The sequence below is a fragment of the Ctenocephalides felis genome, unplaced genomic scaffold, assembly GCF_003426905.1.
Source record: "Ctenocephalides felis isolate EL2017-DRISC unplaced genomic scaffold, ASM342690v1 CF-g0.4_SCAFFOLD_03572, whole genome shotgun sequence".
NCBI classification, from domain to species: domain Eukaryota; kingdom Metazoa; phylum Arthropoda; class Insecta; order Siphonaptera; family Pulicidae; genus Ctenocephalides; species Ctenocephalides felis.
In genome coordinates this window covers 10,670,391-10,684,383 of record NW_020539726.1, presented here as the reverse complement: position 1 = coordinate 10,684,383, position 13,993 = coordinate 10,670,391, and the positions used below count along the sequence as shown (strand labels likewise).

Below are 13,993 nucleotides of genomic sequence, written 5' to 3'. Positions count from 1 at the left end.
TATTTTTTTTATAATCATTCATTTATTTCATTGATTATTAAATAAAAAACGGTCACAAATTGAATATAAATACTATTATAATATAAATACATATCCGTATATCGCTTTATTATGACGTTGTGGAATTTTCACTTATAACCGGCTTATTGTCACTCTCACACATAGCTCCAGTGGCGCAATTGGTTAGCGCACGGTACTTATAAGACAGTAGTCGTGAGCGATGCCGGGGTTGTGAGTTCGAGCCTCACCTGGAGCAATTTTTTTTTCTTTGAATTTTTGATGTTTTAGATAAAATCATTTTCAGCGTTACTTGTATATTTTTCTTATTTCGTATTGCAGTTCTTTATACTTGTGTTGTTTAAAAATTATATCATTTTTTCAAATTGCAATAATTTCAGAAATACTATTAAAGTATTAACTAAAAATATTATATAACTTATAAAGTAAATATACTACTAGTTGCATGAACTACGCTATACGTATACATAATTAAAATCAGCTTAATCAATAAGAATTGAGATTCTGGTATATTCTGGTGAAATTATAGTTCCACTATCTATACTTGAAAAATAAAATTTTTGCTTTCCCTACTTAAAAATTAATCAATGTGATTTCCATTTAACGTCTTATAATTTAAACAAACTTATAATATGTATCTGTAATTGTATAAATTAAATTAATTTGTTTAATACAATTCATTTCATTTATTTCGGGTTCTGAAAATGTATTTTATTTAAATTGTAATCAGTAGCTACCTACGACGCACCACAAAAGACGCATGTACTTCGACATAGATTCGCTATAATAGAATCGCGAAATTCTAAAAATTGATGTTTTTTATAATTGAATCGCTTCTCGTAGGCCTGTAATATTTCACAGTATGTTGTTTCAGACCGCGGTATATATCGGCATAGAAAATTTCATACAAAAAATCAACATTTAATTACGAAGAAGACTCGGCCAATTTTTATATAAAACTCATTAATACGACTCCCAAATTTCGAATAGTTTTTGGATTTTCAAAATTAGTTACGGTCTGAAACGTGGACAAAAAATTCACGCTAAATTACAAAAAAACTGCGCGGCCGATCGTCGCACAAAAGTCCTTATCAAGTTACATCGAAAGGTTTTTAAATTTTTGAAATCGGTTCAGCCGCAAATGGTCAAAAATTGGCTCACATACAAGAACATACACACACACACATACTTTCTCCGAATTTGGTCTCATTTGATTCAAAGTGACTTGGAACGTCGAAATTTAGCAAATCGAGTTTCTAAAGTTTATTAAATATTATCCAGGATAAGTAATAAAAAAGTCAGAAAATTATGTATTATATTTATATTTTATTATGACAATACTAAAGGTATTTGGAATAGCACGCAATAAATGCAAATTTTGGTTCATATAAATAAATGGCATAATCATCTAATATTCAAATATTTTACAAATTCTTAAACATTCATTATAATTATATTTATATGTACAAGTATTAATTAATATTATAATAAATCCTAAAAATAGCATAAATGTAATTCTAAAATATAAAACATAGATCACGTGTATCTTATATGAAATTGACTAAATTATACTATTCCAGTCGGCTGTGCAGTACTAGGCTGTGCTGGTTTATTCATAAATGAAACAGCATTTTGAAGTAATTTTGCTTTGAAGAATTCTGTCGTAACTGATCCCAAGTCTTTACTTGCTCCAAAATTACATTTGATGTAGCCATGCAAATTTGCTCCATTTAAAGCAAGTGCAATTAGAACTAAAAGCTAAAAAAGAAAGCAAATTGAAATATTATTCAAATAAAGGCAATTTGTAATTGTTGATGTTTTATGTTCTGAAATACAGAAATTCATAACTGAAACATTAATTATGGCTTGACATGCAGGAACTTAAACTTTCAAACAAGTCAGAGTTGTAAGCTATCTTCTGATTAAATATTTTTATATAAAGTTTAGTTTAAAACCATTTTAAATATTATTAATAGAATCATATCTCTGTATTGGAAAAGTAATATTCATTTAAATTATTATATTCTATAGAAATCAACATCAAACACAAAAAATGTAAATTCTTTAATATTATAACATATTTACCAGCCATTTGAATTTAAAACCAAAAAGTGCGATTATAAAAAATACTGCCCACACAACAGGACACAGTACAAGTGCTAGCCAAAATATTTTGGATTCCCTCTGATTCACTCGACCCTGAATCATTCCCTGAAAAAGGGTATAATAATAGAATGTTGAAATTATTATAAATATAAGAAGTTATTAACAAGATATGTGGATTCATAGAACTTTAATATTTTGTTATAATATATTTGGTTAAGTAGTATGACTAAATGAATACTTAACAACCTTTCGAGCTTCATACACCCAGTGCGATACACCTTCATCGTCCACATAATTCCACCATCTCAAACCCACTAGTAACCGTCCTGTGATATTTTTAACTGTCCAAAAATCAGCAGACAGTAACAGGACAACACAAACAAAACTTGTAATAAAACTGTCACTAAACCATCCGCAGAGCATGTACACTACTATAGAAGAACAGCGAAAAAACAGGTGGAAGAAAGTCACATAAGGATGCCTGCAAACAGATGATATCAAATATTTGGAAGACCAGTTAACCTATTAAAGTATTCTTATCATACGTTAATTTTCCTGAATTCCTAGCATTGACTTCATCTTCTTCTCCAAATGGTATTGTGTCGTCATCTAAAAGAGGTACCTAAAATACAATAAAATAATGATTTTTTTAATATTCTTTAAAGCTAATGTCAAATGTCATTTTGACAAGTGCACGTCAATTTACTTCTTTTTGCATAGTTGAGCCGATTATAAAATATTACACGTTGAATATAAGAGTACATATGTTAAAACTGTTATTCTATTTATTTGTTACTTATTTTGTTTATATGTAAAAAAATATTTATCTAAATATATAAAAGATTGACGTGTCAGTTCATTATAATTTTTGGATATTTACCGTGGCAGACGCCATTGCCATATTGCCAATCACACATGCGTACCATTGACTTGTTAAAGAAACTGGATCTGTTAAAGTGGCAAGTTGTGACAGGTAATCTCCGCTCCGAACAAATGTCTCTAACTCTGTAACCATTTATTCATGAACGTTACATAATCTGTCAGCAATACTATTTTTCAAAAAATATGAAATTGACTATTGAATATTATTGGCATCGAAATAATATAAGAATGAGCTTTTCGCGATTAATTTAGAAGTGCGTTAATAATTAAACGTTCCTTATTTTCTAATTTTAATTTTTCTATTAATAATTAAAATTATTTGACCATGATATTAGTTTTAAACTACTTACAAAATTCTTAATTATGTAACTTTGAAAGTGTTTTTGAATTTGCCATGTCTATTCAAGTTTTAAATTTATGTTTATATAGTCCAAGGTGAATGTCAGTTCAACCAACAAGAAAGAGGAAAGAGTTAGTCATGAGACATACTTCACTTGCTGCTGTCAAAATTTCATAGCAGAGTCATTCCGCCAAATAGGGTACGGTATAACAATAATAAATACGAAAATCATATGTATAGATAGTGCATCAAAATCTTTTAACAAAATGTCGCCCGTTTTTTCGGGTGGTATTCTACTAATTATATTATGACTTGAGACACATTGATGACACAAAAAAATCCTAAAGTGCTTAGTGACAATTCGTGTAAAATACATTAATATCGTTTTGTGATGGGTGCGAAGGCTAGTACCGCAAATGGCGGACAAAGTCCCCGGACGAGAACATTTTCGGCGAGCAGTAGCAGTGAAGTTGTGTCAAATTCAGCCGGTTTTAGTTTGTTAAGGGCCCTACCAGGGATTCAAGTGTCATCTAACGACCGTCAAAGAGCGCGATCCTTATCCTCTGTGCCTGATTTGCAAGCAAGTCACGAGACGATTGCAATTCCGTCAGTTTCGGGGGCCTTTGAAGTCTCTGCCAGTCCCGAGACCGACAGCTCTGCGGATGAAGCTGGTGCCCTTAGCAGAGTATATGCCGCACATTCGCTGCCATCACATATTTGGACACTAAATGGTATGTAATACAGTACTTTGTTTTCATTTTCGTTTAAATCCGCAGTTATCGAATTTATGTACTTTCAATTAAGACTTCGATTCAATTATATAATTGATACAATTTTTAATCCTATTGTGTTCCTACACAATACACCAAATTTCTATTTACTCTATTCCTTGAACAGGAAAAAGTTCAAGTGATTTTTCATTTAGTATAAAATCATAAAAATAACAAATTTGAGATTTATGATTCTATCATATTTTCAAATTATATATATATATATATATATATATATATATATATTTATATATATATATATATATATATATATATTGATTAAACAAAATACTTCTTAACAGGCTTCCATTCAAATAATAAAATAGAAAGAAAACGGTAACTAACTCTTAAAATAAATTTAATAGATCCATACGTTTCTAGTCCCAATTTGACTATTTCTCAGTGGAAATAAATCACACAAGTTAAGACACAAACATGAAAAATATGATCAATGGAAAAGAACTAGTGGTGCATGGCATCGTGCCTTAAGGCAAATTCTGGAACTGCCCGTACTGAAATATAACTAAATTATTGAAAAAACTCTGCAAAACTTTGAAAAATTTAATTTTTTATATTTAGATTTTTTTGAATTTTGATTTATTTTGAAAATTTTGAACATTTTTTTCTAAACAATTGCTCTGCTTAGCTGATTTGGGGACAAAATATTAATGCGCATGAGCGCCGTGTAGTACGGAACCCATATAAATGTACCCAAAATTTGTAAATGTTTATAAAATATCTGATAATACGATGTACATATATCTAATGTTAGGTTTTAACCGCCTAATGGCCTTATTTTTCATTTTTTTTCATTGTATCTCCGCAGACGCTGGACCTGTCTTTACAAAAATTTTACCAGTTGTTCACTTCAATACAAGTAAAATGTTTTTTGAATTAAATCGCACGCTTTGTTATCTCAAAAACTGAAATACCATTTTTGGCACTTTGTGCCCCGTGTCTCTGCAACGGTTAGATCTGCCTTTTCCAAAAACTAATCAGCTCTTTATAAGTAGAAATCGAATGTTTTTTTGAATTATTCAAATCGGTTAATTTGTGTTCGCGAAATCGTCGACGAAAATTTGTATCCGCACGCACACACACACATACATCCATTTTTTCTAAGGTATATGCCAAAATGTTCAGGAATCTCTGAAATGTAAAGATATATAAAAATTTTCATTTTCTACTTTTTTCGATTACTATAACTTATCCTACGGGAAGTTAACATTGAAAGAAGACTCAGATCGAGACTCGAAACGTAAGGATCTATCGAATTTATTTCAAGAAACAATAGAAAATTATAGATGTTTTTTATGTTATCATATAGTAAAGTTAAATTACACAGTGTTAAAATATACAAATAATATTTTTTCACTCTTAGATTTTGGTTATTTTCTCTATTTTCGAAAAAAAGTTATATAGCCTAACTACCGCGATCGGTCAATTGGAGAGTTGTTTCCGTCGAAATGTAGGGGCAGATTTATATAAAATATACCTAATGAACCTGACAAATTTAGATTAAAGTTCTGTGTGTGAAGTCAATAGTAAATATATAATAAACGGGTTTTCCTATCTGAGAAATGACAAGAGGAGATATTGTTCAATTGTTCAATTGAATAATTAGTTAACTGTTAAATTCATTCACAAATTTTGAAAAAAATTTTATAAATCAAATTTCATTACTCTCACGGTGTATACAACAAGTAAAAGAAAAATGCCTTTTCAAAGTTTCAAACATTATCCAATACAAACAGTAGAAAGCTTACTTCACAAATATCAATGTAGGCAAATTTATCAGAATCACATTCAAAAAATTATTAATAATTGGAAATGTTAGTATTTTATGAATAGTAAAACCATAATTTATAGAACTTATTATTAGAGAAATGCTAATATTCACAATGTTGGTAATTTTTTGCATTTGATTGTGATGACAATTTTGCCATTTATTGAAATTTGTAAAAAGTGTATAATTTTATTAAGAGCGTTATACTAATACTATAATTGAGTAAAATATACGTTAATTAAACTGACCATGACGCAAATGTCCTGCGTAATGTAAATTACATATCCTGAATACCGTGTTTATTTGAATGCCAACCATGGCTTTATAATTTGAATCCATCCTAAACCTTGTACTTTGTTTATTATTATTATACCGAAAATAGGAATTATAGACTTTGATCAACTTTTAATAAACGTTATTGAAATTATATTCAATTATATATACGTGCGTAATAATTTTGTTTTCTTATGTTAATTATATCATACCATATCAAAGTTATCTTCTTTAACAAACACATTGATGCAATATAATAATAATTGCGAATGCACGGTATCAATACATATATGTATACTTCTTTTATCTATGACGGTATCTTTTAATTAATAAATAAATTCAAGCAAAAAAACTACGTTTGAATTAAAATAATATTTTAATCTAATCTTTTTTGTATATTTAGAAAGTATTCATTATATTCTCCACATTTTCCAAAATAATAATTCACATATTTTTGTATAAATTTTTAATTTCAAACGAATTCATCTTCAAATTTTAGTATAATTTTTTTGGTTAATGAGCAATTTTATCTAGAACGAAATTACTTAAGACTTATTAGTAATGAGCTGTAGTTGTAATAACTTATTACTAATAAGTCCTAAATAATTTCTTTCTAAATAAATTGCTCTCATACAATAACTAGTGGTGTATGGCATCGTGCCTTAAGGCAATTGCTCGAACTTCCCGTACCGTAACGAAATGTTCGAGGAATATTAAATGTTTCCAAATAGTTTGTTATGAAAACTGTAACGTTATCTAATATTTATAAGAATTATATGAATTACAAAGTTAAAGTTATTTATTTAAAGTATATAAGTGAGCTTTAGAACTTTAGCCAGAATTAAAATTAAAATTTGAATTATTTTCGATATACAAAAATTTATTTTTTGAAAAAAATTTTTTTTTGAAAATAAAAAATTGAAACATTTTTTTTTATTCTAAAAGCAATTATTTTGTCAAAACAAGCAGAAACTTTTTTGAATCATTCAAATCAGATGCTTAGTTCTTTCAAAATCTATCATGTTTTGTACATTTAGCTCTGTATCTTCGAAACGGCTGGACCTGCATTTGCCAAAAACTAATCACAACTTCCCCCAATCATTACAAATTGAATGTCTTTTGGATCATTCAAATCGGATGTTCCGTTGTCTCAAAAACTCTATATTTTCTGTACTTTTTGCTCCGTATCTCCGTGACGGTTAGACCTGCCTTTGACAAAAACTAATCAGCACATCTACCTATCAATAGGAATCGAATATTATTTAAACCATTTAAATCGGTTGATCCATGCGCCCGAAAACGTGGACGAAAAATTGCGGACACACAAAACACACACACACATCAATTTTTTCTGATTGAAGTATGCTAAAATGTTCAGGAACCTCTGAAAGGTGAAGATATGCAAAAATTTTCATTTTCGATTTTTTGCCTATTACTATATCTTACCCTACGAGAAGTTAAGGGGGCGTCCATTAATCACGTGAGGTTTTTTGAGGGAGGGGGGAGATTTATTTTTACAAAAAATCACGAAGTATCACGTGAGGGAGGGAGGAGATTTATTTTTTAACTAATTTTTTTTTTTAGAAAATCAAACATTTTCAAAAATAAATTACTTTATTCAAAAATTTTACAGTTTTTTCACATAGCTAAAAATACACGTAATGTTTGGTTGGGGGAGGGGGGGTAATTTTGAATATCATCATGAATCACCAAGGGGGAGGGGGGTCCAAAAATCCTTAAAAACTTGGTCACGTGATTAATGGACGCCCCCTAATAATTTATATATAGTTATTCTGCAATAGGTAATAATTTATTTCCAATTGCTTTATTCTAATCAATAGCGTAACTATTGCATATGTATATTCACATCCATTGTACATTTACATACATACTCTAATAACTTATTGGAGTAATAAGATTCTAATATATTATTACAAGTTATCGCTAACACTTTTTGATAATAGGTGTTGTTTTTATTTTGATTTGAAATATTTTTCCTATTATAATTTGTCATGCAATTACCACCACGTGGAGGCTTTAACGTTTTCGCTTATTGTTATGAGAAGTGATTCATTAAATATTTTATGAAATTACCACGTGTTAAATGCTTCGAGTGCCAAAAAATTTTAATATTATTTTACGTTCTGTAACTTATTATTTTAGTAAACAAACATATATCTACTTTACACAAACAAATGGCAAGTTCATAATTAAATTATTTGCAGCCAACAAATCAACAGATATGTCACATGCTGCTTTTTTAGAATCTGCGCATTTTGGTTGGCTCATTACGTGATATACAGAATCTTTTGTACAATTATCTTTAAGACTTATCATTATATAAATAAAGTAAATTTGCTATTTGTTCAAATATATTTATCAAAAAACTATACTATTTAATTTCCAGATTCATGTTAGAATTTCAAGCACACAGATCTACAACATCAACCCTTGTTATAATCCAATATAATTAGACTTATTTAGTTTAATATTAAAGTAAACTTATTCAATTTAATGGGAATACTTATATTAGTAATTTCATTCAATTTAACAATTGAAAAGTTGATGGGGGGATGAAATAATATTTAGTGTTATTTTTTTTATTCTCTAAATGTTACACACTGTTACCATATAGTACGACATTAGTAACAAAAGTTTCTGTAGTTATATGCTTAAGTATCACTAATTGTAAGTAAATCAATTAAGGCTACTAGCAGATTCATTATTGCGATTTCTATTTTTAATATAGTTTTAGATTACAATTTTTAACTTCCCGCAGGGTAAGTTATAGTAATGGGCTAAATATCGAAAATGAAAATTTTTGCATATCTTCACATTTTGAAGGTTTCTGAACATTTTGGCATACCTCAGAAAAAATGAATGTGTGTGTGTGTTTTGTACGTCCGCATTTTTTCGTCCACGTTTTCGGGCGTACGACTCGACCGATTTAAATGGTTCAACAAACATTCGATTGCTATTGGTAGGGAGATGTGCTTATTAGTTTTTAGCAAAGGCAGGTCCAGCCGTTTCGGGGATACCGAGCAAAATGTGCAAAAAATGCAGTTTCCGAGAGAACTAAGGATCCGATTTGAATGATTCAAAAAACTTTGTGCTTGTGTTGATGAAACGATTGCTTTTTTTAAAATTTTGGAAAATTTTTAAAAAAAAATTATTTTCCAAATTTTTTTTATGAAAATAATTCGGGTTTTAATTTTAATTCTGGCTAAAGTTCTAAGGCTCTCTTATATACACTTCAAATGAATAATTTTAACTTTGCTATTAAGTTTATATAATTATTATAAATATAAGACAATGCACTTATTTTATATTTGATTGATTGAATTTTGTTTATTATAGTCCCGTAGGGTAGTTATAGTAATGGGCTAAAAATCGATTTTTTTTGTATATCGAAAATAATTCAGATTGCAATTCAGTTTATATAATTCTTATAAATATTAGACAATGTTACAATATTTATAAAAATTTATTTGACATGTAATATTCCTCGAATATTTCGATGCCATTCACCACTATTTTGGAATATTAATTGTTGATTTATATGATTTTTTATTCACATGTTAATGATTGGCATTTTGTGTACTTGCCACCACTTTACATCACATTTTATAAAATTAAAGTTTAATTAGACTGTCTTCTTTCTTGGCTTTTATAAGTGAAGGAAATGTTTGCACATATAATTATTAAAGGTTAATGTTCATGATTGAAAGTATATTTTTCTAAATTGGTTAGTATCTTTTCTAATGCAAAATCTAGTTTAAAATATATTTGCTATATATACCAAAGTATATAAGTTTCTAGTCGATTTTATGAGCTTACAAATAACTTTTTGGAAAAAGTGTTCTTCATTGTTACTGAAGCCCTGGGATTTCGTTGATTTTTGCCATTTTTTGTGGAGAGGAAGGCAATAAAATTATAAAATAGGAGGATGTTATTTAGCAAATATTCAAGTAACAAAATAGAGATATATTAAAAAAAAATTAAGGTACTACAGTCATTTTCGCCAAATCAAGAAGGTCTGCGGCATGCAATGTAGCTGCTGTAAATTTTTATGTAGAAAAACACTTTTTTTACATTCTTACATCTAAAGAAATACTTAAAGGATATTAAAAATATTGATTTATGTGTGATTGACGAGTTAATCAATTAATGGAAAATTTACAGTGGTGTTACCCTTTGAATGTAAGGGAACGCAGTGACCGCGAGACAACGAATTGATCGTTAGGGCTTTATTTATGGCAAGGCAATTACTGGTTTGTTTGTGCTGAGCAAATCGAAGACCCTTTTAATTATTCCGATGTTTATTGATATAAATTCTTTCAATTTATATTTAGAATTTGTATTCCAAAATTGAGCACATTTACGGAAATTGAAACAAGGTATTAAGAAATGATTGCTTTTGAGATTAGATATTTAAATTATATTTGGCTTTTTACTGAAATTAGTTAATTAAACCGCTTATAGAATAGAAATATTTTTATAAATATATATAAGGAAGTGCAATAAATAAATATACCTTTTCAAATTATATTATGTTAATATCTGGAAATTTATTCCTTTTATGTAAGTAAAATAATTTGCACCAGCAATTGCATGTATTCCAGTGCATTATATTTTGATACTGTATCTTTTCATGCGGGACTTTGTAGAAAAAAGAATATTATGAAAAGTAGTATGTATGTAATTACATACATCTTGTTGTCGCTTATTGGTGCGGTTGTATTCAAAGGCGAAACCACAAGGCCAATGCAGAATCACAGATTGTCATAATATATGGAATTCGCTTCATGTCGCTGCATTTGAAGCTACCACGTATTTTAACCTATATATTTTATTATAGCGAAGGAAAATTTTATAACTGCCGATGTGTGTTATAATATACTTTCTTCCTACGGGCGAATTAAAATTGAATGTAGGATAGAAATACATTATAGTATACATATTTATGTTCTGCATAAGTTAAATATTCAATACTTTTTTTAATGTTACAATAGTTTTAAAAACGTGGTAATTATTACAATGCTATAAATATAATCCTAATAACATGCAGAGCAAATATACAGACAAATCCAACTTTTCGAACTTTAAAGAACTAGTTCCATAAAAATGTAGATACTTATTATATACTGCGTAAAATCAACAGTGTAATATGTTTTTTTTTGTGATTTTTCTTCCATTATTTATTTAATTTATACAATCAATAATGTTTCAAATAATATATGTCAATGAATTGTATTAGTATCAGATGATAGGTATACAAAATCTTATACGAGGTGTGTTCAAAAAGTACCCGGAATTACTAATAATTAAATTTCGCGGGTCTGGAGTGTCTGATTGTCAAAATTTTTTTTTTATTGTGTTGGTATACATGCCCCTAAAGTATGATGAAATTTTCAGCTATATTCACTGTTTACTTTGTCTGTGGTAGTCGCTAAGGTTCGACGTGTTTTTTTCTGAGCTCGGCGATTTTTACAATGGAAGAATTGAAAAGTCAAAGAATTTGTATTAAATTTTGCGTAAAAAATGAAATAAAGTGTTGCAAAGTGCAAAAATTCACCAGATATGGCTCCGTGTGACTTTTTCCTATTCCCAAAGTTGAAGAGACCCATGAAAGGACGGCGGTTTTCCTCGATTGAAGAAAATCGCTGAGAGTGCTCAAGGACATATCAAAAAGTGAATATCAAGGGTGCTTCGAAAATTGGAAAAAACGCTGGCATAAGTGTATTATATCTGGGGGGGACTACTTTGAAGGGGACCACATTAATGTAGACGAATAAATAAATATTTTTTTGAAAAAACGAAAATTCCGGGTACTTTTTGAACAGACCTCGTATACTCACTTTTTCTTTTATGTAATATAATATGGAACAAATAAATCTTTTCAAACAAACAAACTTATTATATACTGCGTATCAACATTTAAATCCCTAATATACAACACAATATTGGCGATCTGAATGTTTTAAGACAAAACGGACTTTTTCAGACTCAATCAAGCATGTAGAGAAAATACTGAAAAATGATATATATGGACAAAATGACACAGAGTACTTAATTAAAAATTGACTGGTTTTATTAACATTTCCGCGACCATATAATATGAAGAAAGCCATAAAAATCGTTTCAGATGTTGATCGTCATTGTCACAAGTTTATTTTGAGCGTGTTTTTCTAATGTATTTTGAAAACATTTTTATGGATGATCGTAATTATTTTAATTAAAATCAATTAACTTATGCTAGTATTAGTGATTTCGATCAATTTTATTGCAATGATCAGGTGTTTGGTGGAATTTTGATTAATTATTCATTTTTGTTCAATTTCGGACAAAATGACATACTTATACAATGAACAAAGTGACTAAAAACAGGTCAAAAGAAGACCCACTGTTAAATAGAAGAGACTTGCATTTGTTCCAAAACCCTATTTTTTGGTTATGAGCTCGACGAATGGTTTATGTACTAATGTCCCAAATAGGACTAAAAGATTTATTTGTGGATAGCTTTTTAAAAAAATAGAATCTTAGTATGCTCTTACCCTATATGCCATTTTGTCCGTGTAGGCTCGCCCGTAGGTAAGCGGTTAAGAGCGACGGGGCTTGTTTCAGAGGTCCCGGGTTCGATACCCACTTCGAGCAGCCTGTTGTCCGGCAGCAGTGACGACGATTTTCACTTGGAAATATAGATAGCAATATGTTTCCAAGTGAAAATAGCCCTTGCCCGGCATTACTGCACCAATAAAAAGTCAGCCCTATTAGATTAATTCTAATAACAAAAATCATCAAATATGGATGGATTAACCATTTACCATCTAAAAATACGAAGTAAAGAGAAGTTTCAGCCCAACAGCTCATGGGACGTAAGGTTCTGATTGCTGTTAAAAGTTTATTAAAAAAAAAAAATTGTCCGTACTACATGGACATGATAGTTTTTGTAATAGGTTGCAATTTTCTATAATAAATATATTTTATTATGGTTCCTACTTAATTAAAATATCATGTTAATGGTAGAGAATGAACCAAAGATGGGTAAAAATGATTGAGACTGGTTATGATATGATTAAAATAATATATATCATTGAAAATTGATAATTGACTAAGCCATGTGATTTAGTTCAAACTTCTTCTAATATATATTTATATATTGATGTATATATGTGTATATAATTATATACATAATATGATGAATTTAATATTAATAAAGAAAATTCTTCATCAATTTATATCCATTTAACGGAGCATTCATATATAGAATATAATTTTTCTCGTTATTTATTCATTTGAAAATAATACGATTTATAATATAATACAAATTATAATTTAAACTCACGCGAGTGTAAAATAAACTAAATTAATATATTTTATTTTACGCTCGTGTGAGTTTAAATTTGAATGTCCATTGGAAATTTCTGAAATATCCATTTTCCAAAAAGTATGATGTATTTTTTATATAAAAAGTATATATATTATAATTTATAATCATTCGTATAATGAAAACTTGAGATTGAACTTTATCAGAATATAGATTTTTTTCCTACATATCACACTGTAAATGCTGTCAAATAATAATATGGTAATATGATATTATATTACATGCAACTAAATTTAAATATACATTTCAATGAGTTTGGTTGGCACGTGAGGGTTCTGTTCAAACACATTAACTTACATACAACCTCGCGTACTCCTGAAATTTAAACCGTCGGTACAAAATATCGATATCACAAATATTTGTGTTTCAATTTCATTCATTCTAATTAAACAAATCTAATTTAACATTCAAATATGTTTCAAATATCGCTA

At 28.8% G+C, this 13,993-nt stretch overlaps 2 protein-coding genes and 1 non-coding gene across 6 annotated transcripts in view; 2 read left to right on the top strand and 1 right to left on the bottom strand.

Annotated features, from left to right (window-relative positions):
• The first annotated feature begins 164 nt into the window (after nucleotides 1-164).
• On the top strand, nucleotides 165-256 carry Trnai-uau. The gene is given in 2 exon segments: nucleotides 165-202; nucleotides 221-256. It is a non-coding gene; the product is annotated as a tRNA-Ile (tRNA).
• A 1,307-nt stretch (nucleotides 257-1,563) lies between these two features.
• On the bottom strand, nucleotides 1,564-3,019 carry LOC113387830 (uncharacterized Golgi apparatus membrane protein-like protein CG5021). Of its 4 annotated transcripts, none has more exons than XM_026625211.1 (5): nucleotides 3,005-3,019; nucleotides 2,670-2,746; nucleotides 2,368-2,605; nucleotides 2,104-2,229; nucleotides 1,564-1,776 (listed from the first exon to the last, which is right to left on the bottom strand). In XM_026625211.1, the coding sequence occupies exons 1-5, from the start codon at nucleotides 3,017-3,019 to the stop codon at nucleotides 1,585-1,587; spliced, it is 648 nt and encodes a 215-aa protein (XP_026480996.1). In that variant the 3' UTR covers nucleotides 1,564-1,584. The 4 variants fall into 4 exon arrangements, with proteins under 4 accessions (XP_026480996.1, XP_026480993.1, XP_026480995.1 ...); XM_026625208.1 differs by having other exon boundaries at nucleotides 2,371-2,605; XM_026625210.1 differs by having other exon boundaries at nucleotides 2,104-2,217; nucleotides 2,371-2,605.
• A 499-nt stretch (nucleotides 3,020-3,518) lies between these two features.
• Nucleotides 3,519-13,993, top strand: part of LOC113387697 (E3 ubiquitin-protein ligase ZNRF1-like) — an 82,069-nt gene continuing 71,594 nt past the window's right edge. Inside the window, exon 1 of the mRNA XM_026625060.1 lies at nucleotides 3,519-4,077. Within this exon, the coding sequence (XP_026480845.1) occupies nucleotides 3,738-4,077 (340 nt within the window). The 5' untranslated portion in view covers nucleotides 3,519-3,737. The remainder of the gene's footprint in view (nucleotides 4,078-13,993) is intronic.

What these genes read in the sequence shown, in the direction of transcription:
- LOC113387830 (XM_026625211.1), bottom strand. An exon ending in AGGAATTCAGGAAAATTAAC is followed by an intron (nt 2,606 to 2,669) that starts GTATGATAAGAA and finishes ATCTGTTTGCAG; the next exon opens with GCATCCTTATGTGACTTTCT. An exon ending in TGTATGAAGCTCGAAAGGTT is followed by an intron (nt 2,230 to 2,367) that starts GTTAAGTATTCA and finishes ACCCTTTTTCAG; the next exon opens with GGAATGATTCAGGGTCGAGT.